Here is a 26,353-nt window from a genome sequence, read left to right as displayed (position 1 = left end):
AATATGTTAAAATGAAAGAACTGTAGAGTTTGTGCCGGAATGGGCAAAATATGAACCTTATAATGTTATATATATATATATATATATATATATATATATATATATATGTTCCTTGAAGAGTTTGTTGATGTCTCCTCTCGAGGATGGAGAGAGTCGTCCTTATGGTGGGGAGGAGGGGGGCAGCTGTGGAGAGGCCCAGGCCCCTGCTGTGTTGGGGGAGGTGGAGCGGGTGGATGGTTTCACGGAGGATGGCGGTTGGACCGTCCCTTTGTCTTTCAAAGTGGCAGTAAAACTCGTTCAGGTCGTTGGCCACGTTGTTAGTGGAGTGGAGGAATTAAGTTTTGTAGTTGGTGATCTGACTGAGCTCCCCCCCAGGACAGAAACTGTTGTAGTTTCTTATAATGTAGCTCTTAAGTTTCTATCACCATCCTTGCTAAACCTGTATTTGGACTTTTAAAACCTCTCATGAGGTTTGTCATTGTTGTAACTCACCATAGTGCGTAATGGTACACAGCTGTCCTCACGCGCTAATGTAGGATGCCACAGCCTCTGTGTACTCGTCCAGACTGTCCGTGGCAGTCAGGACAGTCCAAACACATCTGAAGAACCTCCACAGCTTCACTGGTCCACTTTTTTTGATGTGCTTACCACAGCATGCCTGTGTGCACGAATCAGGTGGTGGTCAGAGTGTCTCAGTGCAGCACAAGGGACAGGCACTGCTCCATCCAAAATATTCTCCTCTCTGGTCTTGCATTTAATATCTATCTTCACTTGGGGAGGAGCGAGCATGCACTGTGCCTCCTGCTTGTTTGACTGTGGTGGAATGTACCTCTCCCTGTGCCTGCATGGGTTTTTTCTGGGTACTCCATGAGACATGCAGGTCTAAAGTCCTAAACTGCCTGTAGGTCTGAGTGTGGAAGCGGTATATACAACGGATGGATGGATTCCAGATCAGGAGAACAGTGCTGTAGGAAGACATCTCTAGAAACAAATAGGCCTTTTCATTCTGCCCAGAAGTTCTGGAAAGGAGTGCGGTATTGATCCCCACAGTAGAAGAAGAAATGTCCCCACCCATGACTGAAGTTCATCAACTTTGTTGCAACTAAATGCACGTTAAAATGCGCTTCTTTATTTGTTAGAGACAGATAGGAAGTGGTGGAGAGAGAGGGGAACAATACACAGAGTTTACTGGCTGGAATAGAACCACTGACAGTTGCGGTTGACCATTCGGCCATGTGACGTGAATAATGTATTCGGCACATTTCCTCTCCATCAGCATTCCACTGTAGGTATAAAAACTGTCCAGTAAGTCACCAGGTGTGCCGATGAAGGGGGTTGTAACCCTGACGTTCACGAGCTCTTCTCTGGTGAAAGAGCTCTCGGTATTGTAACAAAACACTGAGTTCACAAACAAAACAATGCACGCCAACACACTAAACCAGCCATCTGTGATGCCATCTGGGTGGTAATCAATCAAAAGGCTCAAAGGAAAACAATGGGCCAACAAACCATGTACGGGCGTGCTTCAGCAACTTCTCGGATTCAGATTTCAATTTGTGTTGTGTTGTCTATGTTGTGGTCAAGGTTTGTTTTATACTCTCATGCTCCTGCTCCTGCCATAAGCCCGACTCATCGTGAACAGCTTTACCTGTGACCGCAGGTTATATATCCTAGCATAACAATGGGACAGTCCTCTCCATGAGTCTCCAGTCTGTTAGACTTGAGACCGACAGCATGTAGTGTTTTCACAGCTTGAACGCTCATACACAAAATGGAAAAGATTTGTCCTGACACTTGGCCTTCTTAGTCAGCCTGACTGGCGTATGTGCTGCTCTCTGACATAAACAGTAGAATAAAAATACACACAAAAGGTATGGAACTACAAGCTTTGATGGAAGACTTTTTTAAATACAGTTTTTAAAATTCCCATAAAAAAAAAAAAACAAGTATGAGTCACATTTGATCACCACAGATTGTAAGCACAGTTTACCAAATATGCATTTAAGATTTATTGCATTTCATTTTAATGATTCACCCTCACAGGAAATTGGCTAATGTGTTCATTTACACCCTTTCTCATAAAAAAAAAAAATATTGTGACCATTATGGTGTCTTCCTTTTATCAACATGTTGCTAAACGCCACCCCTCATCATCCAGTTAATGACATGCATGGCTGCTGATATGAGAGAGACAGAAAGTTTGTGCCCGGAAATTTTGATATTCTCAGATATCTGTTTGTTATTTCCTATGATGTAGGCTGTGATATTTATTTTAATTAAGACCCACAGCCTGAAAGTTTTTGTTAGACTAATATTATGGTAGCAAACCATGTTTTTGTGGTGCTGTAAGGTTTTCACAGTTATAAATCGAGGTTCATCTGTATTTCAGCACATGATGCTCATTCATGAACCTCCTAGAAACCACATTTGCATCCAACTTGTTTATAACAGCAAAAATGTTTTCTATAAACATAATGAGGATTAGTTGTTAATCAACTTATCTGGCAAGATGCAAAGATTCTTATACTAAACATGTCTATCTCCCATACATAAAATGTTCAGTCGGCTGTTCAGAACATCTAATCTTGCAATACAATATCCGCTTGTTACAGTGGCCGACTAGAGCAAACACACTACACTGGACCAATACTGTTCCATTAAGTGAACACGCTGCAAATACAGAAACAATCCAAAGTCAAAGTCAAAAACACACAAAACCTGAGATAAATGCAAGAGAAAAAGGCACAACCAAAGTGCCCCAGGCCTTTGGGGGAGCACTGAGTGGAACTAAGTTCTACTGATTTGGACAACACCTGTCATCATCTGCTGTTTCCTCCTTCACTCCAAGTGAAGGTAATCGTGATGCCTGCGAGGTTACATGTTCTTATTAGCATGACAAGGAAACTGATAATCCACATATCTCCAATCTGTTCACTGGCAATGACCAAATCTGCAAAACATTCAGTGTCAACACATTTCATTTGTTCTCTCTACAATATCAACCAAAACATGACATTTTTGCGGTTATGTTTGGGTAACTGAAACCACTTGCGTAACATTAGGGAAAGATCTCAGTAAGAAGATCTTTGGTTTCATGATGAGATAGTAATAATGACTTAAAGCATGGGACGTGTTGAGGTTGAGTTTGTAATGGACCCAAATTGCAGGACTGAGCAGCTGGTTGTGGTGAAAGTATAGGATTTATTAAATGAACAAAAAACGGAAGACGAGTCACTGGCAGGCAGGTGGACAGGTAAACAACAACACATGGGAGGGTGGACCGTGGAATGGCTGACTGAGATGGTTGACACTGAAGTGGAGGTGGAGATGGCACTGGAGGGCTGATTGACAAGGTGGATGGGATCTGCGCGAAGTCAGGAAGATCAGGGATCAAAGTTTATCAAAAAGGTCACAAGAAATATCAAAAGGAGTACTGAGTGGCACTGCTGTCTTAACCGAGTAGTCGGAACAATCTGGCAGCAGAGTGAAGGCACAGGTCCAGTTAAATGGAAGAGTAGATGATGATGATGATGATGGGCGGCAGGTGTGCCTCGTCGATCAGCCACGCCCATGAGAAGACACATGCAGACATAGAGTGGGGGAAGGGAGTGATGGCAGGGAAAGACACAGACAAGGAAAGTCCAAGTCTGTCACTAAAAATTGGTGTAATTGGTGACATCATCGACTCATCTCCACATTATGCCCAAAAGGCATTTGGCAAACACACGCAAGCTGTCTTCAAGTAGAATCATATGAGATTCAGTGTATTATTGCTGTTTTCCCAGGTCATCCTGGAAAAAAATGAGCATCAAATCATTTAGCAGTTACATCAGCAGAGATTTAAGAGATGATACTCTTTGTCTCTCTCTTTGTCAAATGCATTAACACGAGCCACACCTATAACCACTGTATTAATACATCACGGTAATCATGGGAAGGACAAGGCAGTTCAGTGTAGTAGATACTACAAGAATCTTACAGTTCAGCTCTGGTAGATATGACATGCTGTATGACAGAGAATCCTGGCACTGAGCCTGAGAACACTTTGTGCCACAAAATGAAACAATACAGCAGAGAAGAGAAGTCCTGCCACTTCCTGCGTTCTTTTTGGTCATTTTGCCGTAAATTACACAAGATGGTTGTCAATGTAAAAGATTATTTTGCATGTCAAGGAAGCCGTAGTTTGTCGTAAAGATACTTTTGGTTTTTATCCACAGTATGCTCTCATCACCACGCCCCTTTTTTGGGGGAAATCAAACCCTTGTCCCACGTAGATGTCAAAGGTGTATACACTCAAACAAACCAGTTCAAATTGATAATGCTATGCCACAGAGATGTTGTGTCGTTGGGTGCACCAAGATTAAATTGCCCCCCCACACACACCCCCCGCCATGTCCCAAAACAGATCCTGATAGAACGGTTTTATGGTTCATCATACTCATAAAAATCATTGGAGAATTTATTGAAGGACCGCAATAGTTCCCTATTGGCTGTATTTCTAGAAATGTTTCTTTCCACGTCTACAATAGTAGTGAAGTAACAAATTCCACTTTTGCATGAATGTTCATAAGATAAAATATATGGTTGTGGGCATCAGGATTGCTGAACTGGCAACAGCACACAGACAGATCGGCAGAGAGGAGCTCTAGACTCAAGCTACAACTGTGTTGGGTGGAGAACTCAAAGCCTCTTGCACTGTTGTCTTTGTACTCTTGTAAATTGATCCTGTGGGTTTCCAGCATTTGGAGTGGCTGGGATGTCTGTATGCAGTTACAGCTGCTCCGTTTTAGATACCAAGACTGAACAATGTATGATTATAAAAGTCTTCCTCCAATATTTGCTGTTGTAAATGTGCATGTGATCTTCTCTATTCTGTTGACTCCATTATGCATTCTTTCTTTACAATAGGTTTAATCCATTTCATTCTTCTTGTTGCTGAGCTGTGTCTGTGTTGTTTAAAATTTGCTGCAAAGAAAATGCTTTTAGGCCACAGTCTAAGCCTGTGCAGCTGAACTGAATATTCCCATTATGCCCGTTGGATTTATAATAGGCTACTCATGCATCAGCACCCACGACTCCACCATCTTACTCACAGATCAGTGCTGGGTCAATACCCTGATCCGGAATAATCTAAATATACCCTGACCACAATGAAGCTCTGTCCAGTGATATCTAAAAGCAAAAGTGTCACCTGTTTCCCAAAGGCCAAACTTGCAGCCTGATGTCATAGAGATGCAGTGAGTAGGACGAATACAGATAGAAGCGCTTTGAAGCAGTCTTAAGCAGTAACCAAGTTGATTTATACAGCGCCTTTAAGGAGCAGAGACATCACAAAGTGCTTTACATGGCTCATACGAACATATGAACAAGTTATTCCTGATGCTGTACTTCGTTGGCCACATGCAAAGGTGGTTTTGTGAAGAGTTTAAAGCCTGCTTACTGTCTAAGTGCTGCACACTCCGGTCAACTGCTGCTTCCGTTTCAGATCATAAAGTGAAACTGTCGGACGCAGGCCCCAAATTTCTGACTTGAGATAAAAGATGCTGCCCCACAAACTGACAAGCACTTCATTTGATGCATATTGTTAATTAATCATTGCTCACATCCATCCTTTACGTTCTGCTTTTAGCTTTCCGATTCTCTTTGCTCTTTCATTTTGCAAAGCTAATATTAAAGGCTTACAGGTAGCGATGAGGTGGAATCATGATGGGCCTGTGCCGAGTAGTGTAACTGCTGGCGGCTGTTGACTTCCTGTAACATACTTTTGCTCTGCGGGTTTGGACAGACGCATTCCTCACTACAACCTTGGCGATGATCTCATTCATGTCATTCCCAACGTGTACCTGAAAAGTTTAGTGTATTTTATCATGTAGATGAAATGACCACAAGCTTTAGGTTCCACCTTTAATGACACCTTTTGGACCCTTTTAATGCCACGGAGAAGGAACAGAGACGGCTCAGTATCTCTGGAAAGCTTTGCTTCTTTACACTGAACCAAACAACGCTGGCAAATTGCTGCCCCCAGTATGTGATTTCTAACAAAATAAGCAGGATGTGTAACACAACAGCGTCGGTGCCTAGTGGCAAAGGCAGTGGAAAATGGGCTATAAAGACAGACAACCATTCACACCTACGGGGAATCTAGAGTTGCAGAATAACCTTCACGTCTTTGGACTGTGGGAGGAAGCCGGAGCACCAGGAGAAAACCCACCCAGGAACGAGGAGAACATGCAATCTCCGCAAAGAAACGCCCCGAGTTTGAATCCAAAACCTTTTTGCTGTGAGCCGACTGTTCTCCCACACCTGATGTTGCTCTCGATACGCTTAACAAACGGAATAATCTTGATGCGGGCAGAAAGGCTTCAATCCTTTCTGTTATCACCTGCATGTAATGGGGATTGCGGACTAGCTTGTTTTTGTTCGGCTTAGCACACACGAGATGATTAAGATAATGACAAGCATGTTTCTAGTTGTTCGTGCTCGAAGAAGGAGCTGTACCGAGGGCAGGGATCAACACGTCGGTGTGTAATACATCCACACAGTGCTGTTCGTTCAAACACAGCTCATTTTGTGCTCTTTCCATTCAAGACGGATTCTCAGTGGGCTCATTAAGGCCCTAACGATATCACAGACGATATCATCAGTCTGTGTGCCGTGGACTGAGCCTGTGATCAACTCTAATTACTGAGTCTAAAAAATATAAAGGGCAGCCATGGAGGTAGCACAAGCAGAGTCAACACACTAATCAAAGTGTTAGGCCGGGTAATATGCTGCAGTTGTTCACTAATAGACCGTACTGTACTGCATTTAGGCTACAGAAAATAATGGTGCAAAATGAAAGGTCAATTCAAAAGATAAAGGCAATGTGTACAGCTAATGGCAATTTAAAGGAATACTACACCAAAAAAATACTAAAAAAAACCTCAGTCACCGTGGCTCTGAAAGGTTTGTGTCCTGCTCCTGTAGATTCTTTGTTTGTGCTGACGTTGTGCTTTCATACTTTTCTTCAATGTGTGAGTAAAGACCAGGCCCCCAGTTAGATAACCTGAAATCTTACTTACTGCAAAGAGACTAATGATCTCTATTCCTGGCTGTGATCCTCTGATTGAGCGCATTTGGCCTCGGTGTGGCATTACCTTTGTTTTTTATTGCTTGCTTTGTCTGTAACCTCACTTGTTTTTAGTTATTGAAAATCAATATCCTCATCTTGGGATTTTCTTTTAACGACTCATTTTTTCTGTTGTGCTTACTAGAGCTTGGCATTTGAGGGTCAGCTGTGTCTATGTTTTAACTCAAATTTGCTATTTTTGTAGATAGTTTTAGTTTGTCAGAAGTTTTAGTTTATCTATAGTTTTAGTTTATCTATAGTTTTAGTTTGTCTATAGTTTTAGTTTATCTATAGTTTTAGTTTGTCTATAGTTTTAGTTTGTCAATAGTTTTAGTTTGTCTACAGTTTTAGTTTATCTATAGTTTTAGTTTGTCAGTAGTTTTAGTTTATCTATAGTTTTAGTTTATCTATAGTTTTAGTTTGTCAATAGTTTTAGTTTGTCTACAGTTTTAGTTTATCTATAGTTTTAGTTTGTCTATAGTTTTAGTTTGTCAATAGTTTTAGTTGATCTATAGTTTTAGTTTGTCTATAGTTTTAGTTTATCTATAGTTTTAGTTTGTCAATAGTTTTAGTTGATCTATAGTTTTAGTTTGTCTATAGTTTTAGTTTATCTATAGTTTTAGTTTGTCTATAGTTTTAGTTTATCTATAGTTTTAGTTTGTCTATAGTTTTAGTTTATCTATAGTTTTAGTCGATCTATAGTTTTAGTTGATCTATAGTTTTAGTTTGTCAATAGTTTTAGTTGATCTATAGTTTTAGTTTGTCTATAGTTTTAGTTTATCTATAGTTTTAGTTTGTCTATAGTTTTAGTTTATCTATAGTTTTAGTCGATCTATAGTTTTAGTTGATCTATAGTTTTAGTTTGTCAATAGTTTTAGTTTATCTATAGTTTTAGTTTGTCTATAGTTTTAGTTGATCTATAGTTTTAGTTTGTCTATAGTTTTAGTTTATCTATAGTTTTAGTTTGTCTATAGTTTTAGTTTATCTATAGTTTTAGTTTATCTATAGTTTTAGTTTGTCTATAGTTTTAGTTGATCTATAGTTTTAGTTTGTCTATAGTTTTAGTTTGTCAATAGTTTTAGTTTGTCAATAGTTTTAGTTTATCTATAGTTTTAGTTTGTCTATAGTTTTAGTTTGTCAATAGTTTTAGTTTGTCAATAGTTTTAGTTTGTCAATAGTTTTAGTTTATCTATAGTTTTAGTTTGTCTATAGTTTTAGTTGATCTATAGTTTTAGTTTGTCTATAGTTTTAGTTTATCTATAGTTTTAGTTTGTCTATAGTTTTAGTTTATAGGACATTGTTGGACACAGTTAGCTTCTTCTGGCCTTCCTCCACCCTGCAGCACAAGCTGCTGGGAATTTAGTGCACATTAACACATGTAAACAAAGCATTAGTTTAAGCCTCCTATTCTACAGGATAGTGTGCCAATAAATGTGCACATAAACGTCTGTCTTAATTTACAGTGTCACACAAAGATTATGACAAACATTTATGATCGTGATCAAAACCAGTCCCTGGGGTATTATATGGTTGTCTGGTCCTGCACAGCAAAAAAAAAAAAAGGCATCAAAAAACTCTCCCCTGCTCCACTGCTCTTTTACAGGTAATGTCACCCCATAGTCTGTAAAAACAGGACTTATTTACAGAGCATCTGAAAAACATTTAAAGAGCCTCCAGCCAACGGATCTCATTACCTGCACACATTAAACAAATCAAAAGCAAATACTTAAAAAAAACACACAAGGTGTTTGCACACATGTTTGCGCTTATATATACACACCATGGTCATTTTCAGCAGAATGGCAGACACTTATTTGAGCACTCAGCACACCTACTGAGTGCACCTTTGAACGTCATGCACACTGTGAAAGAAGCTTTTTTTGTTGCAGGGCAGGCCTGTTTTACAAAACAAGGAGTAGGCCTTTTACTTTTACCTTTTACTATTACTTTGACTTGGCAGCTTCAAGTTCTGTCAAAAGTGTCACAACAGCCTTGATTAAGTGCCACACATACAGACCAATCAGTGTTGAATTCAGAAACACTGTGCGTTGTTTGTTTTTTCCTATATTGGGATAGGTAATAATGAGTGGGACAGAACATCGTACGTTTCTACCTGAAAACATGTTTTCTCGCAAGCAGCACGTTTATGTCCTCTTCGCTTCATCCGCGTCATAACCACACTTCCTTGTTACTCACTCACATGTCACAGAACTAACCAGTCAGAGGCCAGAACAACTTGGAGACAGGTGAATGTGAGGAAACTACAGAGGCAGATTCAGGACAATATCTATAAATTATATATCTGAACGTTAATATGTAAACAAATAGCTTGTAAACACTTTTAATATATATGAATTGAATTCACTTCTAAATCTTATAGTACTATTTAGTTTGTGACCAGTCACTGACCTATGTTTCACGTACAAATGTAATGTTATCTTACCGAATTTGTTGTATCCAGTGACTCCTGCTCCTTCTATCAGCCGGGGAGCCCAAGAACAAGCAGACCTTTGCACCTGCTCGTGCTCCTACATCCTGATACGAAACACACAGACATCATAGATTTAGCAGCACTGAGTAGCTTGATGCCACTTAAGTGACTTTTGGGTTTGTAGTCTTTCCGATGATGCATTTTTAAAGTACATTTTTAAAGCCTTGTACCTAAACAGTTTGACAACAAACTGCGACTTTCTTCACTTGCAAAATTGACAGACATTAAATGTTCATGGCACAATTTGAAATAAAAAAAAATGATTACCTCGCCACTGACCACCTTCCATATTTGTCCAGAAAAGAGGTCTCATGGTGGTCCACCAGAACGGGGTGGACTTTGTCTCTAACTGTTAAAACAACATAGGTAAAACAGAAAGAAATCATTTTAGACATAAAGACTATAGTCTTTATAGTCTTGCTTTAAACATTTGTTACAAAAATGATCCTGAGCACATCTTTAGATAGTAGTGCTGCTAAGCCATAGCTACCTACCTACCAGATGAGCATGAATATCATAGCAATAGCGTGAACTGTTTCATTAAATTACATTCTGGCACCGTTGAACAGGGAAGACAATTCTGTTTCCTGCTTAACATGTTCCAAACATGCAAACCATACCTTGTGGTGCCCAAGCAACAGGTCACAAGAGCAATACCAGCAGTGTTACCAACATCTGCCGATGCAAAGCATCAGACAATGACATTTGTGCTTCTACAGTCGCCACTAAACCTTGGTGGCTGTCACTGCTCAGAGTAAGCACCCACTTCACAGATTTTGGTGGTAATTGCCGCTCGCTGAGCACTAACAACCATTATTTATTTGATTATATATTTGTTTTTATGTCAGATTTACTCTCTCATCACTCAGCCCTAATTGTTCCAGACTGAAGCGAACTTGATCTTGAGTCACAAGACATCATAAATATAACCAGGATAACAATAAATATATGTATATACTGTAAATCATCCAGTGATGGTTTATCCTTGATCGTGATAAATCCTTGCTGTCACCGTCTCCATCCATTGCGTCTTTCACAACTTCCTCCAGCTCTTAGTATTCTGTCAGTTATTTCCCTGTCATCTACTAACACTCATGCCATTGACAGCCACACTGTCTAGTTTCCTTTGTCCTTGCCTGACCCCAAAATGGATCCGTTTGCCTGTTTTTTACTTGCCTTCCTGGTTTTGACGCTTGCCTGACTTTTACCTTACTCTGACTGTCTTCATGTGGTGCTTTTAGGTTGGAGCTCGCTGTTTTTCAGAGCTGTTACAGCTTCAGCACTACATAACGGATCCCATCCATCTTGTCTTCATGCTGGCATGTTTACACCAGCGTGCTCTGCACACCCAGAACCATTACGCAACACCAAATGTGGACAGGATCCTGCTGTGCCCCATTCTCTGGCTCAGTCACAACTCTGTCACGGTCCACAGGAAAGGTTTTAAAAGTACAGCATCTGTCTTCCTCATTTTGCAACCATAAAAACAAACGTGTGGGAACTGATGCTTTTATGGTTCTAACCGCCTCTTTCATGACTATACAACACAGCTGCTGTCACACATCATCAGTGTATCTTACTCCTCAGTGCCATGTTACTGCTCACACTTTTATAAACACACATGGAATCAATGGCCCCGTATCATTGTTTTCTCATCTGCCCTTCGGCAGCCACATTGAAGGTAGACTTGCCGTATTAAGGTCCTGCTAAAGCTAGCTGCTGATGGAGAGTTCTGGCGCTTCGTCAACTGGTTGCAGCTCCTGTTTTTGACACCTGCAAAACTGATATTGCGAAGCCTCTATAGAATGCTGCTGACATATGGCAACAATTTATTTTGGCACTGAGAAGATCGTGATCTGAGGGCTCCCAAAGTCGACTAACTGTTCAGTATCAAGGCAAAATTCTTTAAAGAAAAAAATTGAAATAGTATCTGGGGTAAGTTAATTTTAAAGTCTATTGTAAATGCAACCAACAACAGGTATTTTGTGAAGTCTCCAGCCGGCCCCAGGCTGTGACCTGGACCTGCTGTGTGGGCTCTGGGTGTCCTCTGGGTGGCCTTGCTCTCTCCCACAGCCCCCCAGGCAGCCTCCTGCAGCATTAGGCTACTCTGACTCTACGTTCACAACTTTTGATCACATTTAAGTGGGAAAAACACATGATTTGTATTCATGTTTTGTAATTATAGACATTTTTTTTATGTGTTGTGCATAATCTAGATTATAAATTACAGTGAATCACTGGAAATCATAGTTTTAACAGAAGGCGCTGTGGTATCCCGACCAAACTGAATGCTGGTCCACTTTGGTGAACATTTTTAGAAGCCCAGTCACTTTGACAAAAACTTCTTCTTCCTAGAGGATAATATATGATGCTTCAGAGGTGGAAAATACACTGTGATAGTACACCATCGTCCAGAACTACCCTCCCTTAATATGTGTATATATATATATATATTTGTAAAATTTTCAAATATTAATTAATTAATTAATATTAATATATATATTAAATCTCGTCATGCAAGAGAGGGCTAATATACTGATACTATTTGCAGAGGCTTTGCCACTAGCTGTATGTCAACACCCATCATATACTCTGGTCTGATGTTTACTGTACACAAATAACAAATAATAAATAAGCAGATCTGATCTCTGATTAGCTAGAACAGATATTCAAATATCTTTTCATGTCTGAATACTTTGGCTCATGAATGAATCACATATTGTTCATACACAAAAAACGTACATACCGTGTATACCCTTAGAGTGAAGTGCAAAGATGAATGTTCTTTTATTATCATGAGGCAAAATGTACATTATATATGACTTTTTCCTGATTGATACTCTAATGTCTGTTTCACCACACACTTCGTCTTGTCTGAATGCTTCCTCCAGCTTCGGGACGCTTCCTGTCACTGTAACCGATGTTTAGCGTTGCAAGATCTGTGGTTGAACCATCATTGTCAGCAAACATCACTTAGAGGGTGCTTTCAACTGGGGGAGGGTAAGCTGCAAGGGAACAGGTCTCCCAGCCTGCATTTCTCAAATCAGGACGAGCAAGTGTGACACAATCCTATAGAAACACTGTATGCTTTCAACTGGTACTGGTCTAACAGCAGTCTTTGTCTGGTATGCGTGTCAGCGCTGATGGGCTGAAAAGCACCGCAAGACCTTACTGGTGAGACCTGCTGAGACCAAGTCCTTCTTTTTTTTTTCTTTTTTTACATAATACTGGGACCATATGTAAATTCATCCGCTTTATTTTTATTTGACAGCAGAATAGCTCCACCTTGCATTTAGTGGAGAGACTGCTCCATGTTAGCTTGGTGCAGCGGCTGCAGGTTAGTAGAATCAGACTTTACTCTAGTTGGAACACAAATCATCAAGAGGTAGCAGATGTCTGAACCAAAACGCCTTTACACAAGCTTCAGTAACACAAAAATGAAGCATCTGTCAGGTTGTGAAATGAAACAAGATACGTATATTCTAAAGATTTGCTTTATAGATTAAGTGCTGTTCAGTTATTTTTCTCCTTTGTTATCAAAAAAAGATATTGTCTACTTGAAAGGAAGAAGGCAGGGCAAATGTATTGTATATTGGTTGTGTTTTATTAATAGCATGAGTTCGTTTTACCTGACTGACAACAATAAGATCCTGTTTCAAGCAGATATACTGTATTTGCATAGATGAGCAAGAAGCCCAAGCACAGGGACACTCATTTACATCAACCCAAATGGAGATGACACATACATTTTCAGTGCCTCTCACCTGGCTTAAAGTTTAGAGTTTAGAGCCGTGTTTCACTTCAGCTGCAGTTGGGAATTATGAACTTACACTTAGAGTTAATTTAATTTACTTTTTTAAAAAGGATTCCCGCTATTATGCAAGTACAGTAGCTTACTGTTGAATCTCTCAAGTCAAAGTGTCCTCACGGGCGGTCAGAATGAAGTCTAGCGTTTGGCCTGAAGGGGGCAGCAGAGGAGAGCTCATGATGTCAGCTGAAACTGATGCCACAATCAAGAAGATCAAGAAGTACCAGCTGTGTGTAGAGAAAACTAAAGAGTACAGAAGTAAGAACTCAAAAGAAAGACACATTAATAAATATGAGTATATAATATATAGTATATGACATGTGTGACACGATAATTGATATATATAAAGGATACATTTGTGGCTAATATGCCCCAAATGAATACAGTGTATTTGGTGAGAAAAAAGTCATGTCAAAAGTAAACTCAAAACTGCAAGACATAAGTAATTTGTTGTGAATGTTTCTGCAGCATCACGAAACGTAATGTAAATGTAAAAATTCAGACAAGGTTTGTTTCAGTTGCACTTGGTGGGGATGGAGCGAGAGGAGGGGGCAACACAAGGGAACGACTGGGGAGCGGCCTCGGCCTTGGCGTGGCCGCATTACTACAGATGCCAAACCTCCAACCCTCCTCCCATGGGGCAGTTCTCTCTCCGCTGTTGGCTGCTGTTCATGTCATTCTGTCTCACAGGTTTTTCAACAGTAAGGTTTTTTTTTTTCTTGCCTCACCCACATGCTTTCTGATTCTTCTCGTGTAAGGTAAGAGAAACAACAAAATAATTACCTTGAATTCTAATACAGTGACAGTGCAGTGTTTAAATTGCTTGAAGGCACAAATGATTATGTCCTGATACACAATCCAGTAGACACTCAATGCTAATTATTCAGTTATTTCCATGCTGTTGTCGAGCTCAACACTTTGCTGTTAACACACTGTTAGTAGTTAAGACATGAGGTGCAACTAAACTTTGGAATTATGATCTGAAGGTAAAAAAGAAACCCTTGGCTTTCTTTATAATGTCAATTGAGTAAAGCTAAATTCTCATGGCTTTAATATCCCATATCCTCCCTCTTGTCTCACTCTGGTCTTTTTTATAAGCTCTAGTTAGATTGTTCATGAGGCACGAGATTGTCCACAGAACAATAAAACGATCTAACACCGCATGCTTGTCATGCTGCTTCAAGTACAGGAATGAATAGCAGCCATTTTCATCCTTTTGTGCCCTCCGCTCTTACGCTGTCCTCAAAGCACATCCGTTTATATATCATACTGTCTATGCTATATTTATTTGAATTACAACCACCAGCCTGAGGTTTTAGCTCCACTACTACTGTACTGAACTGAATCACTTTTGCAGCAGGTTTATTCATGACGTTGTTGACTGTTATTCGGTGTCTCACCTGTGCTTTTCATCACGTATCCACAGATACAACTGCGCCTCTGGTCTTCATACAAGAACGTCACCCTGCCGAGATGCTTCACAGATTGGGCAAAACCAGAACGCTCATTTACCTGCTGTGTGTCACTGCCATCGGTGTGTTCTCTAGATCTTCATGGAAGTTCTCTTTATATTACCTCAACCCTCAGGAGTCAAGACCTTGTGCCTGTCGCAAATGTTTAACAGAGGGTGATCCGTGGTTTAGGGAGCTTATCAATGCATCCCCTCCACCCTTTTTGTCAAGAAAATATGCAACCTCAGAGGACATTTTCAATTGGTGGAAGGTAAATCTTTATACGAAACTAATTCTGCTTGAGTTTCATAGTTGTTAGTTGTTTGAACAGTAAAACCTGCAACTACTTCAGGTCTCTTTCTAAATGAGGAAGTGTCTGGGCTGTTCTTACCACAAGAAGAACCTGTTTGGTGGCAGCAGGAAACAAAACAGCTTTTTGATGCATAGGGGTATAAAGCAGCAGTACAAAAACATAGTATAGTACAGTTATTTTTTAACCACTTGAATCTGCAGCTGCCCTTGGATTTACAGAGGAACATAGCGAGAGGGTCTTAAGAGTGCACTACCTGCTCAGCACCAGACAGCAGACAGACACAGTTAGCAAGTAGCTGCTGAACTTAGTGGAGCATTTAGCGGCTGAAGAGCCAGAAATCCCTCCGAGGAGTTGGTAGCGACCAACAAATGGAGTTAAAACGGGCGTGAATATTGGTCCGATCGTACATTCTGGCATGGTATCAGACAGATTTGTCATCTCCCACTACATTTACATTTTCAGTCTGACATTGTCTTCACTCGAAACCTCTAACCAATTTGCATAGGGAGGGGGGGGTTGATTTTCCCAACGTTATCTGCCTGAATCTAACGTCATTCTAAGTTGACACAGATGCATAGCCATGTCAGCACACTGGTTTTTCCATGGTTTTAGGAGCAAAGTAAAAAGTCCTGCCCTTGGCACTGATCAGACTGATGCCATGTCATGCCATGATGCCAGATCAGAAGCTGTCAGGGTGTCTGGGTGGAAGGGGACTCAAAGGCAACATAAATTCACCAGGGGTCCAGAAACACGACCTCCAATGAATGATACTGTTGCAGCGTAACTGCAGGATGTGTAAATGAGTGGGCAAAAAAATAAAGATGAGTCTTTGCAGGTTTGAGTTAGAATCCTTAAGATTTCAGTCCTGGTTGATTCGGCGGCTCCCGTGGTGTTTGGTCACATCATATCCTGCACAATAGAGACAATTACAGAATGTAAATGAAGCTGGAAAAAATGCAGATCATGACCGGCGTCAAAAAACAGGGTGTGATTTGATGAAGCTTGGACGGGACTCTGGCATGTGTAGCTGGTATGGGATTTAACTATAAAGTTTTTTTCTCTGTTGTTCATGTCAGCGCTTACAGTCGGAGAAACGCAACTTCACTTTCTACAAGGAAACGGTGAACAACCTGTTTCAGATTTTCCCACCCATTCCAGATGTGGTAGAACGGAGCCCTGACCGCTGCAGGACTTGTGCTGTGGTGGGCAACTCTGGTAATTTGAAGGGCTCACATTATGGACCTCTGATAGATTTCCATGATGTCGTAATAAGGTAAATCATCAGACATCAATGAAATCTCTGATTGTTTTGCCTTTATCCTCACTAAAAATACAAGCTGTACTACCACCTTTAGAAATAACATTTTGAAACAACAAGTTTTTCCTACGTAGGTTCACAAAAATCTATCGTCTGCCACGCACAACATCTTTATTCAGGATTTCCAAGTAATGTGGCCTTCAATCACCACATGATTGTCCGTTAAGCATATTGAATATAAATCCCCCTGCATCTTTTAGAATGAACCGTGGCCGCGTTAAAGGTTATGAAGCAGATGTTGGGACCAGAACAACTCATCATGTAATGTATCCAGAGAGTGCTACTAATCTGAGCAACAACACACACCTTGTGCTGTTTCCATTCAAGATGTATGACTTCCTGTGGCTCCTCAGATCCTTCAATCCAAGGTAGGTGTCTAAAAACAAAGCTGGAATCTTTATCTATATATATATATCTGTATACAAATCTGTAATGAAAAACCTAGGTAGACAAATACAATAGCAGTGAAAGGATTTCTTTGTGTGAGATGTCCATTTTGTGAGGAGGCTTATGGTGGAATAGTTCGCTAAAACCAAAACAGCCAAAAGATGCTAAAATACTAATTTGTGCCCTGACTGAAAGGGCTTCCAACAAGATGCTCGGTTAACATCCGCAAATGAGTCATTTGAGAGCACACCCATATCTCTACAGAAACACAGAGATTTATAGCCTTGGGAACAATGTCCACAGACTGTGTCACTTATTAACCAGCCTTACAGGTTTTACAATGTATGAATGAACAAAATGATGTTTCAAATTTTCCATGTTCCAATGATACTTGGTAATGAGTTCATTAATGTTTCTTCCAACAGTTTTGCAAATGCAAACACCAGAGCTAACAAGGATTTGGTGAGTATTTTAAATGATTTGGCATGATATACTGATATATATACGCTCACCGGCCATTTCATTAGATACACCTTGCTAGTACCGGGTTGGACCCCCTTTTGCCTTCAGAACTGCCTTAATTCTTCGTGGCATAGATTCAACAAGGTGCTGGAAACATTCCTCACAGATTTTGGTCCATATTGACATGATGGCATCACTCAGTTGCTGCAGATTTGTTGGCTGCACATCCATGATGTGAATCTCCTGTTAGCTGACAGGAGTGGTCTTCTGCTGCTGTAGCCCATCTGCTTCAAGGTTCGACGTGTTGTGTGTTCAGAGAAGCTCTTCTGCATACTTTGGTTGTAACGAGTGGTTATTTGAGTTACTGTTGCCTTCCTATCAGCTCGAACCAGTCTGGCCGTTCTCCTCTGACCTCTGGCATCAACAAGGCATTTTTGCCCAGAGAACTGCCGCTCACTGGATATTTTCTCTTTTTAGAACCATCCTCTGTAAACCCTAGAGATGGTTGTTTGGGAAAATCCCAGTAGATCAGCAGTTTCTGAAATACTCAGACCAGCCCGTCTGGCACCAACAACCATGCCACGTTCAAAGTCACTTAAACCACCTTTCTTACCCATTCTGATGCTCAGGTTGAACTTCAGCAGGTCGTCTTGACCACGTCTACATGTCTAAGTGAATTTCCCCACTGTGGGATAAATAAAGGCTTCTCTAATCTTATCTAATCTAAATGCATTGAGTTGCTGCCATGTGATTGGCTGATTAGATATTTGCATTAATGAGCAGTTGAACAGGTGTACCCAATAAAGTGGCCGGTGAGTGTATATATATATATATATGTGTGTGTGTACAGGAGCACTCAAAATGATTCAACCAACCCCCACTGCAAACTAGGTGTATTTGCAAAATGTACAAACTTCCAGCTGTGATCAATGAACAGCTCAAACAAGAACAACTGAAATAGCTCAACACAACTAATATTGCAGGTGGTTTCTCCAAATGTATCACAATATGACACTTTTAATGACTACTGCAGTCTCAAACTGATTCAACCCCTCCTTGACGAGCATCTTTAGTTCTTAGTAGAGCACCCTTTAGCTGTTATGACCTGCTGCAAACATGATGCACGGCCAGACAGCAGGTTCTGACAGTGTTCCTCAGGAATCTAACTATGAGACTGCAGTAGTCATTAAAAGTGGCATTTTGTATGCATGAATTTGGAGAAACCACCTGCAACATTAGATGTGCTGAGCTATCTATATTGTTCATGTCTGAGTCGGTCGTCGAACACAGCTGAAAGTTTGTAGGTTTTGCCAGTACAGCTAATTTGCACTTGGGGTTGAATAATTTTCAGTGTAACTAAAGATATCTGACAAGCCATCCAGTAATACATTGTATTGTATCATGCATTCACTGCAGAAAGAAATAGTTTATGAATATAACTCTGATTCATGACAGGTTATGATCCTCAATCCAGCTTTCATGAAATATGTTCATGAAATCTGGCTGGGAAAGAAGGGAAAGTATCCATCCACTGGCTTTCTGACTTTGGCTCTCAGCTTGCAGATTTGTGATGAGGTAGGTTTATGTTGCACATTCTGCCGACACTTTCATGCTATTCCTCTGACTGTTGGCGGCATTAAAGGTGCTATCGATAACATTCAGCTATTAGATGTCAAAGCATCAAGCAGTACAAAGGTAGGAAGTGAGACACAGGCAATTTTCAAAATAAAACATCCTGTGCAGACGTCAACCGATCAAATGTGTTTTTTTTAAAACCTTGGTCACACACAGATAAACCGAACATTCATGTTGGACCAGTCAAAATATTCAAAATGATTCATTTACATTCTTAATATTAGTTCATTTAGAAAAAGGGATTATTCTGCACCTTCCTAAAAGCTCTGTGGATGTATTTGTTTTTAGTTATTCGTCCACATAAAATTGCTCTCAATGAGATCTTTACGCACCAAGACATGATGATGCACCAGCAAAGGCAAAGTTTGGTTAAGTTTATGGAATTAAAACTACTGGGTTAAGGTAGGGAGAAGATTGCTCTCATGTACAGGATGGCATGGCACAGTCCAGAGTGTTACAATCAGACATTAAGTACGTCCAAACATCCAACAGGTGCCTTTTCCCATAATCTAACACCTTTGCTGTTTCTGCTGTTGCTTCTGAGACAGAACAGTCATTGTTCACATGCTGGCAGGAGGCTGCCTGTCAGATAAAATGTAAACAGATCATTGTAAAAATAGGAGTATACACACACATCCGAACTGTATCAGGTATATATTTATATATACATCTATGGCATCCTGCATTATCACTTTAGCACGTATGTAATTAAAGCTTTATTTATGTAGGACTTTTTAAAATTCATTTACAAAGTGCTTTCACACAAATGAATAAGTGCAATAAGGTTTTTAGAAGCGGATGCAACCGTTCTGATAGACTGAGGAAGATGACTGCAGAGGTTTGGGGCTTAAACAGCAAAGATGCGATCACCTTTTGTTTTGCAGTTGGAGCGAGGAATGAATGAAAAGGTGAGAGTTGAGGATCGGAGTGGTCGAGAGGTAGAATGAGGAGATCAGAAATGTAACTGGGGACAGGGTCAGGCAGAGGCTTATACGTAACCAACAGGATCTTGAAGTTTCTGAATTTTACAGGGAGTCAGTGGAGGGATGTAAGAACGGGAGCACTGTGGGACCAGCCGCTAGTAAGTAGTCCAACAGCTGGCTATGAACAGTCTAGACCTGAGACACATGTGGAGAGAATTACAATAATTTAGATGGGAGAAAATGAGAGTCGGCTAATAGTTCAAAATCAGTGGAAGATGAGATACATCTGATTTTTGTGAGAATTTTCAGCTGAAGAAAGCAGGAGTGGACGAGCTCCGTAACATCACGATCAAAAGTCCACTCCTAGAAATGATGATGACAGGTGTACAAAGTGCAGGCCTGTCCAGAGTCCACGTCCACACTCAGGCCTGTGGTTGAGTTTATGTAACCAAAGACCTTTGTTACGGTGGCCGGGAGGTGCAAAACAAATTTACAATACAAGAAACACTTTTACAAAGCTGGAGACAAATTTACATTTGAGAAAACAAATTTACAAGACGTGAAACACTTACAAACACCGAGACAAATTTACAAGTGACGAAACACTTTTACAAGTGGCCAAAACAAATTTACAAGTAACTTTTTCAACCGGAAAGGGAATGTACCGAGTTAATCGGCTTATATGTTCGCCACAAAACGGGCAAAAGACCGCTTGACTGCCGTCCATCGTGGGTACATTCCCTTTCCGGTTGAAAAAGTTACTTGCGGCCGAAACAAATTTACAAGTAACTTTTTCAACCGGAAAGGGAATGTACCAACTGTCGAGTAGAACCGGAAATGATAAGGAGTTCATGGCGACCCACGATGGACGGCAGTCAAGCGGTCTTTTGCCCGTTTTGTGGCGAACATATGAGCCGATTAACGCGGTACATTCCCTTTCCGGTTGAAAAAGTTACTTGTAAATTTGTCTCGGCGTTTGTAAAAGTGTTTCACGTCTTGTAAATTTGTTTTCTCAAATGTAAATTTGTCTCAGGACTTGTAAATGTGTTATGGCAATGTAATTTTGTTTTCTGATTTGTAAAAATGTTTTCTAAAATGTAAATTTGTCTCCAGCTTTGTAAAAGTGTTTCTCGTATTGTAAAATTGTTTTGCACCTCCCGGCCACCGTACTTTGTTTAAGGTTAGGCAAAGTACAGGGAACCAGTGAAATATGTTGTTAGCAAACATTTTACTACTAAGTTAAGTATCAAAATAGGTTAATTACCAACATCTCCACATTATGTTATTAGAAAACATAACTGGCATTACATTTCCTTCAGTACGTATTTGCTGTTGTAAATCAGCTGTATATAAACATAACTTCTAGGAAACAGGACTGCAAAAGCCATATACCAGTTATCAAGATTCTCAGCTGTAGATTTGATATTTGTGTGAAATAGAACAATAAACTGATCGCCAACACACGCCCAGCCAGACTGGTGTGCAGTGCAGAACGGCAGCCTCATGAATAATCGATGTTTTTTGTGTCATGTTTGACGGCCAATCACAGAGAGAATTTTTTTGTGGGAGCGCTATTACAAGATCTGGTGGAGGGACGTTTGTGAGAACCTAACTATCTAGTGGAAGTAAAAGTCGCAACAAGGTTTCCTTAGGTGACGCTTCAGAAAGATCATTACCCTACACAGTCGTTAATATTAGTAAAGTAAGGAGGGCAGTTTGCCAGATCAGAGGAGTAGCTGGTAGCTGCTCATTAAAGATGCCAGAGTAGATTGGTCATTATAGTGGGGAGTAAGGATGCATCAAAGGTAATACATCTTATTAATACAATCTTATTAAGGGAATGAAGAGACATGTCCAGAGTAAAAACTAAGCCGATGCCTGCGGGTATGTGTGGGGCCAGAGACGCTCTGCACGAGGTGGAAAGATTTGGAAATATATAAAAAAAAAAAAATCATCTGTAGTAAAAATTACAAATGTTGTCAATATGAATGTTGAAGCCACCAATTATAATGGTCCTAACAAATGCAAGCAGAACATTGACTGAAAGTCAGAGAATTCAATGAGAGAATCCATATTCGAAGTCGGTGGATAAATTATTATACAGCTAAACTTTAGTCTGATGAGGAGCAGTGGAGCTCGAAACGTCACCTCGGTGCAGTTAGTAAGCGGACAGTGGAGCTCTGCTGTGCCCCAGCTGTTCATTGTTTACCACAGATAATTCGAACACCACCCAGCCTTCACTGGAACGTGTCCAGACAATTGCTCACTAGAAATAAAAAATTCTGTCCTGACAACAAAAAGTTCAAAAGGCAAATCATGCTATACGGCGCAGAAATATAACACTAAACGACACAAAGAAATGTAACTTAGAATATGCAGAAGTATATGTAGAAATTAGGAAAAAAACTGAAAAATGTTATGGTGCATTTATTCAATACAGATGAGATTAATGACGTGAAGTTTTGCTTTCCCAGGTCAATGTTTTTGGGTTTGGAGCAGACAGAGATGGAAACTGGAACCATTACTTTGAAGTCCTCAAAAACAAAAACCTGAGAACTGGACCTCACGCTGGAACGCATGAATACGACCTTATTGTGAAGCTGCACGAGAACCAGAAAATCACGTTTTTCAAAGGATTGTAATCTTTGCTTCTCTGTTTTTGTTCTCTTTGAGTCTTATGCGGGCAATGGGGGAAAAAAAGCGGATTTGGCCTGTTATTAGTCATTTTTATAGTTATTTATTGAGGATTGTTACTTTTTAGTGAGTCATGTTGTGAACTTCAGATTTGGACCGCAGAGAATAAACTCCTGCTGTAGCAGATGTTTTTGTCCATCACTACATGTGCTCCACAGTCTGACACATGGAAAGTACAGTGGCAGACCATCCATTGTGTTTACAGATTTGACCAGGCCATATCCATGCCCAACACAGTATTTACATTCTGGTAAAGCAAGCAAAAAAGCATCGTCAGCTCTGCCAGTGTAAAGCAAATGGACTTGAAGCACACAGTAAACACACAAACTGAAGGATTGTTTTTGACATTTTTGCCTTTTAAACAAGGCTTAAGAGCGAAGAGGCAGATTCAGCGACCAAGAAAGGCAGGTTATTCCCAGGCGTGGCTGCGTTCCAGTTAGGTGTGCCAGTGTAATAACCTTGTTATTGTTCCCATTAAGGGCACCTTTGCCGTCAGAGGAATCCAGTTCTTGTTGTTCCTGTTGTCTGTCAGTACAAAAGCACCCAGTGAAAAAAACGCCCAGGTTTGGCTCTGAGATGCTTCTGACATGACCGGTTTGGTCACCACCTGTTATAGAAAACACAAGTGCTGGCAAACTAAAGTTGTGACTCCTCAGTTTGTATGTAAAGTGTTTTATAAAAACGATGTTTATTTATTTGTGCATGTAGTTGGTCGGGGTGAAAGTTGGAAATATAAGGAGAGTGCTGGTCACATTATTAATAACAGTAGCACTGTAGACTCTCGGCAGCAAGTAAGAAGATGAAACAAAAATCACTTCCTCATTTGAGACTGAAAAATTATAGATGTTATAGATATAGATACTGTGATATTGTCTCTGCCAAACCTGCTCTCAACGTTTTCCCCATACTTACGATAATCAAACCCACACACACACACACACACACATACACTGCTCTTATCTCTGCTAGAACTATTGCACTCATCAGTGTTCACTGACTTTGGTCCTCAGAGGCGGAAAATGAAGGGGGTGGTGAGGATTTAAAGACAGGGTGGAGGGATGCTACAGTGAGTACTCACCAGGTCACAGCGGGTCAGCGGGGAGGCTGGGGGGTCACAGAGGTCTGGGTGCCGACTGGAAGGGGGAGACAAAGAGAAAAGGTGGGGGTGGGAGAGGGGCATCAAGTGGGAAATATCTCAATGAATAATTACAAACATTTGAAGCCCTGTTCTGTGGCTCTAGTCCTACTATTCTCTGCTTCGCTTTTCTGTGGTTCTGCTTTTCTGCTCTGTTCTGTTCCTCTTTACTGCCCACAGTCACCCGTTGGGGTTGATGTGTGGTCTGCACTACTCTCCTCCTCTGCTCTGTTTTGTTCTGATCTACAACGCTCATGAGAACTGCTCTGAGAAGGAAGAACGTTACTCTTAAACTAAAAAAAAAGTAAAAAGAAACACAAATTCATGAGGCCCTTTGGCGGAATGAAGTCTCAAGTAATGACGTATGCACCCTAAAAAATCTGACCCAAGGTTACTTAATAAAACTATGGCAACAAAGTGACACGCAATATAATTGAGTAGATTTTAATTCGGTAAGATTTGATTCAAGTTACATTTGGCTTTAACGCTCTTCAAATCTATTCAATAGAATTACGTGTCACTTTGTTGCCATCACTTTTTTAAGTTATATCTACCCAATGTTAAGTCATTTTAGTACAACATTTTACTTAAGATTGGTAAACAGATTACCAGACAGACGAATACTGTTTAAACATTTATTTAAATGTCAAATGCCACAATACATTAATGCAACAGACATAACAGCTATGAATTGTGTACAGCAGGGACACACTGGCAATGTATTTGTTTGATTAGAATAAAAGGTTTTTGTGTACTAGTTTAAATTGTTCAAATATTCTGTACCTGACAGAACTAGGACTATAGTGCAAAAATAGTGCCATGTATATTTTAAAGGGTTTAGTAAAAATTTACCAAAAATATATGCCAATCTATTGACCTTTATCATCTGTGGGCATTAAAAGCACAGATTTGTGTGTGTGATACAATATCTAGTGTTTCTGGGGGAATTCATTAAAAAAAACATTTTGAGACTGCAAAGTGTAATCACTACATGTGCTGGCTAAAATTTTCAGAGCCAATTTGACTTCTGAATATTTTAAAAGAGAAATCAAAAGTACAGCTTAAAGTCGGGAAAAAGGTAAAAGCCACCACTTGAGTTCTTACTAATTTTGGACTAATGAACAACAACATTATTCACTATTTAAATTCTTCAAATGACAGCAGGGATACCCCTGCTGTTCACGCGGGTTGCAACCTGTGCCATTATCAAAAACATCAAGCCTCTTGGGTCAAAAATGTAGTTGTTCACTAAACTACCAAACTGGACCACTGTTAGAATTTAACAAAACTCATTTTAACTCACTCAACATCACTTTACAGTACTCTTTAGAGTAAACAATATCATGTGAACATTTTTAATAGCACCTTTGGTGTGCACACTGCATGTATCTATGCCAAAAACATTACTGGAGCACTGAAACTTGTGCTTTACCTCAAGTTTGATTTTGAGCCAATACCTCACTCTTCAAACTGTTCACTTGTGGGGACAGCAAAAAAACACCCAATACCCTCTTACTTAAAACATTTAGTTTACTGAACTAACTGGACCACTGTTAAGAGGATTTAACAAAGCCTTTACAATATTTAAAGTACTCTTTACAGTGGACAATATCATGTGAACATTATTAAAAAAAAAAAAAAATGCACCTTTCATGTGCACACTGCATGTATCTATGCCAAGGTCAAAAACATGACAGGAGCACTGAAACTAGTGCCTTAACTTCAGTCTTAAACAATTTGCTCTTAAGCCAGTAGCTTAGTCTTCAGGGTGTTCACTTTTGGGGACAGCCTTAAACAGTCCAGCTCAAGGAAGAGCTTTTGAAAAACTTCCAGTGTGTACCTGACCTCCTTTGGATAGGCAAGATCCAGTGCATATGCCAGCCCAACAAGCATGGAGCAAGCCCTTGGAAAATTACCCAGAGCAGTCAGAACTTTGACGCCTTCTACCACGATACCCACATCTGGACCCTCTGATGTTTGCGTCTGGATTTGGTAGATTTTCATCTGTTGTACAGCAAGGTCCTGCGAAACACTGTCCCCTTCAGTGTCCTAAAAAAACCAGAACATTGTGTAATTCAGGATGCGTTCCAAAGGGGAAGATCATAATCGAACATTTCCAGATTCCCACCAAATACAATAATTAACAAAGTACTGTCGTTCTACAAGCCTCAGTCGGCTTCTGTGATGATTAGTGATGTATTTCCCTGGAAAGGGAAATACATCAAGAAAGTTTGTTAATTTTGCCAATAAACCTAATTTGTAATAGGGTTGAATCATTTAGAGTGCAACTGAATAATCAGCTTACATCATACTCTTTCAAGAGTCGATCTGTAGATTCTCCCCTTGAGCTGCCACCTTATCGTGGTGGGGGAGTTTGAGTGCTCGTATGATCCTTAGGAGCTATGTTGTCTGGGGCTTTATGCCGCTGGTAGGGTCTCCCAAGGCAAACAGGTCCTAGGTGACGGGCCAGACTAAGAGCAGTTCAAAAACCCCAATGAACAGAAGAAGAACAAGGACCGTGACGTCGCCCGGTATGGCGCAGCCGGGGCCCCCCCCTGGAGCCAGGCCCAGGGTTGGGGCTCGCATGCGAGCGCCTGGTGGCTGGGCCTTTGCCCACGGGACGGGGCC

At 40.4% G+C, this 26,353-nt stretch overlaps 1 protein-coding gene across 2 annotated transcripts; it reads left to right on the top strand.

The window, feature by feature from the left end:
- Positions 1 to 13,997: 13,997 nt before the first annotated feature.
- On the top strand, positions 13,998 to 23,285 carry LOC139215172 (CMP-N-acetylneuraminate-beta-galactosamide-alpha-2,3-sialyltransferase 1-like). 2 transcript variants are annotated; one of them, XM_070846048.1, is made up of 7 exons: positions 13,998 to 14,165; positions 14,834 to 15,129; positions 16,248 to 16,444; positions 16,690 to 16,857; positions 17,302 to 17,338; positions 18,794 to 18,913; positions 22,371 to 23,285. In XM_070846048.1, the coding sequence occupies exons 2-7, from the start codon at positions 14,881 to 14,883 to the stop codon at positions 22,536 to 22,538; spliced, it is 939 nt and encodes a 312-aa protein (XP_070702149.1). In that variant the 5' UTR covers positions 13,998 to 14,165; positions 14,834 to 14,880; the 3' UTR covers positions 22,539 to 23,285. The 2 variants fall into 2 exon arrangements, with proteins under 2 accessions (XP_070702149.1, XP_070702148.1); XM_070846047.1 differs by lacking the exon at positions 13,998 to 14,165 and having other exon boundaries at positions 14,725 to 15,129.
- The last annotated feature ends 3,068 nt before the right edge of the window (positions 23,286 to 26,353 follow it).

The sequence above is a fragment of the Pempheris klunzingeri genome, chromosome 16 (assembly GCF_042242105.1).
Source record: "Pempheris klunzingeri isolate RE-2024b chromosome 16, fPemKlu1.hap1, whole genome shotgun sequence".
NCBI classification, from domain to species: domain Eukaryota; kingdom Metazoa; phylum Chordata; class Actinopteri; order Acropomatiformes; family Pempheridae; genus Pempheris; species Pempheris klunzingeri.
The sequence above is the reverse complement of the archived record's forward strand: the minus strand, read 5'-3'. Positions and strand labels throughout refer to the sequence as shown.

Bases quoted from the DNA above. Each gene is read 5' to 3' on its own strand.
- LOC139215172 (XM_070846047.1), top strand. From the start codon at position 14,776: ATGACGTTGTTGACTGTTATTCGGTGTCTCACCTGTGCTTTTCATCAC. The intron at 16,445-16,689 runs GTAAATCATCAG...TGCATCTTTTAG, and splicing joins TTCCATGATGTCGTAATAAG to AATGAACCGTGGCCGCGTTA. The intron at 18,914-22,370 runs GTAGGTTTATGT...TTGCTTTCCCAG, and splicing joins GCTTGCAGATTTGTGATGAG to GTCAATGTTTTTGGGTTTGG.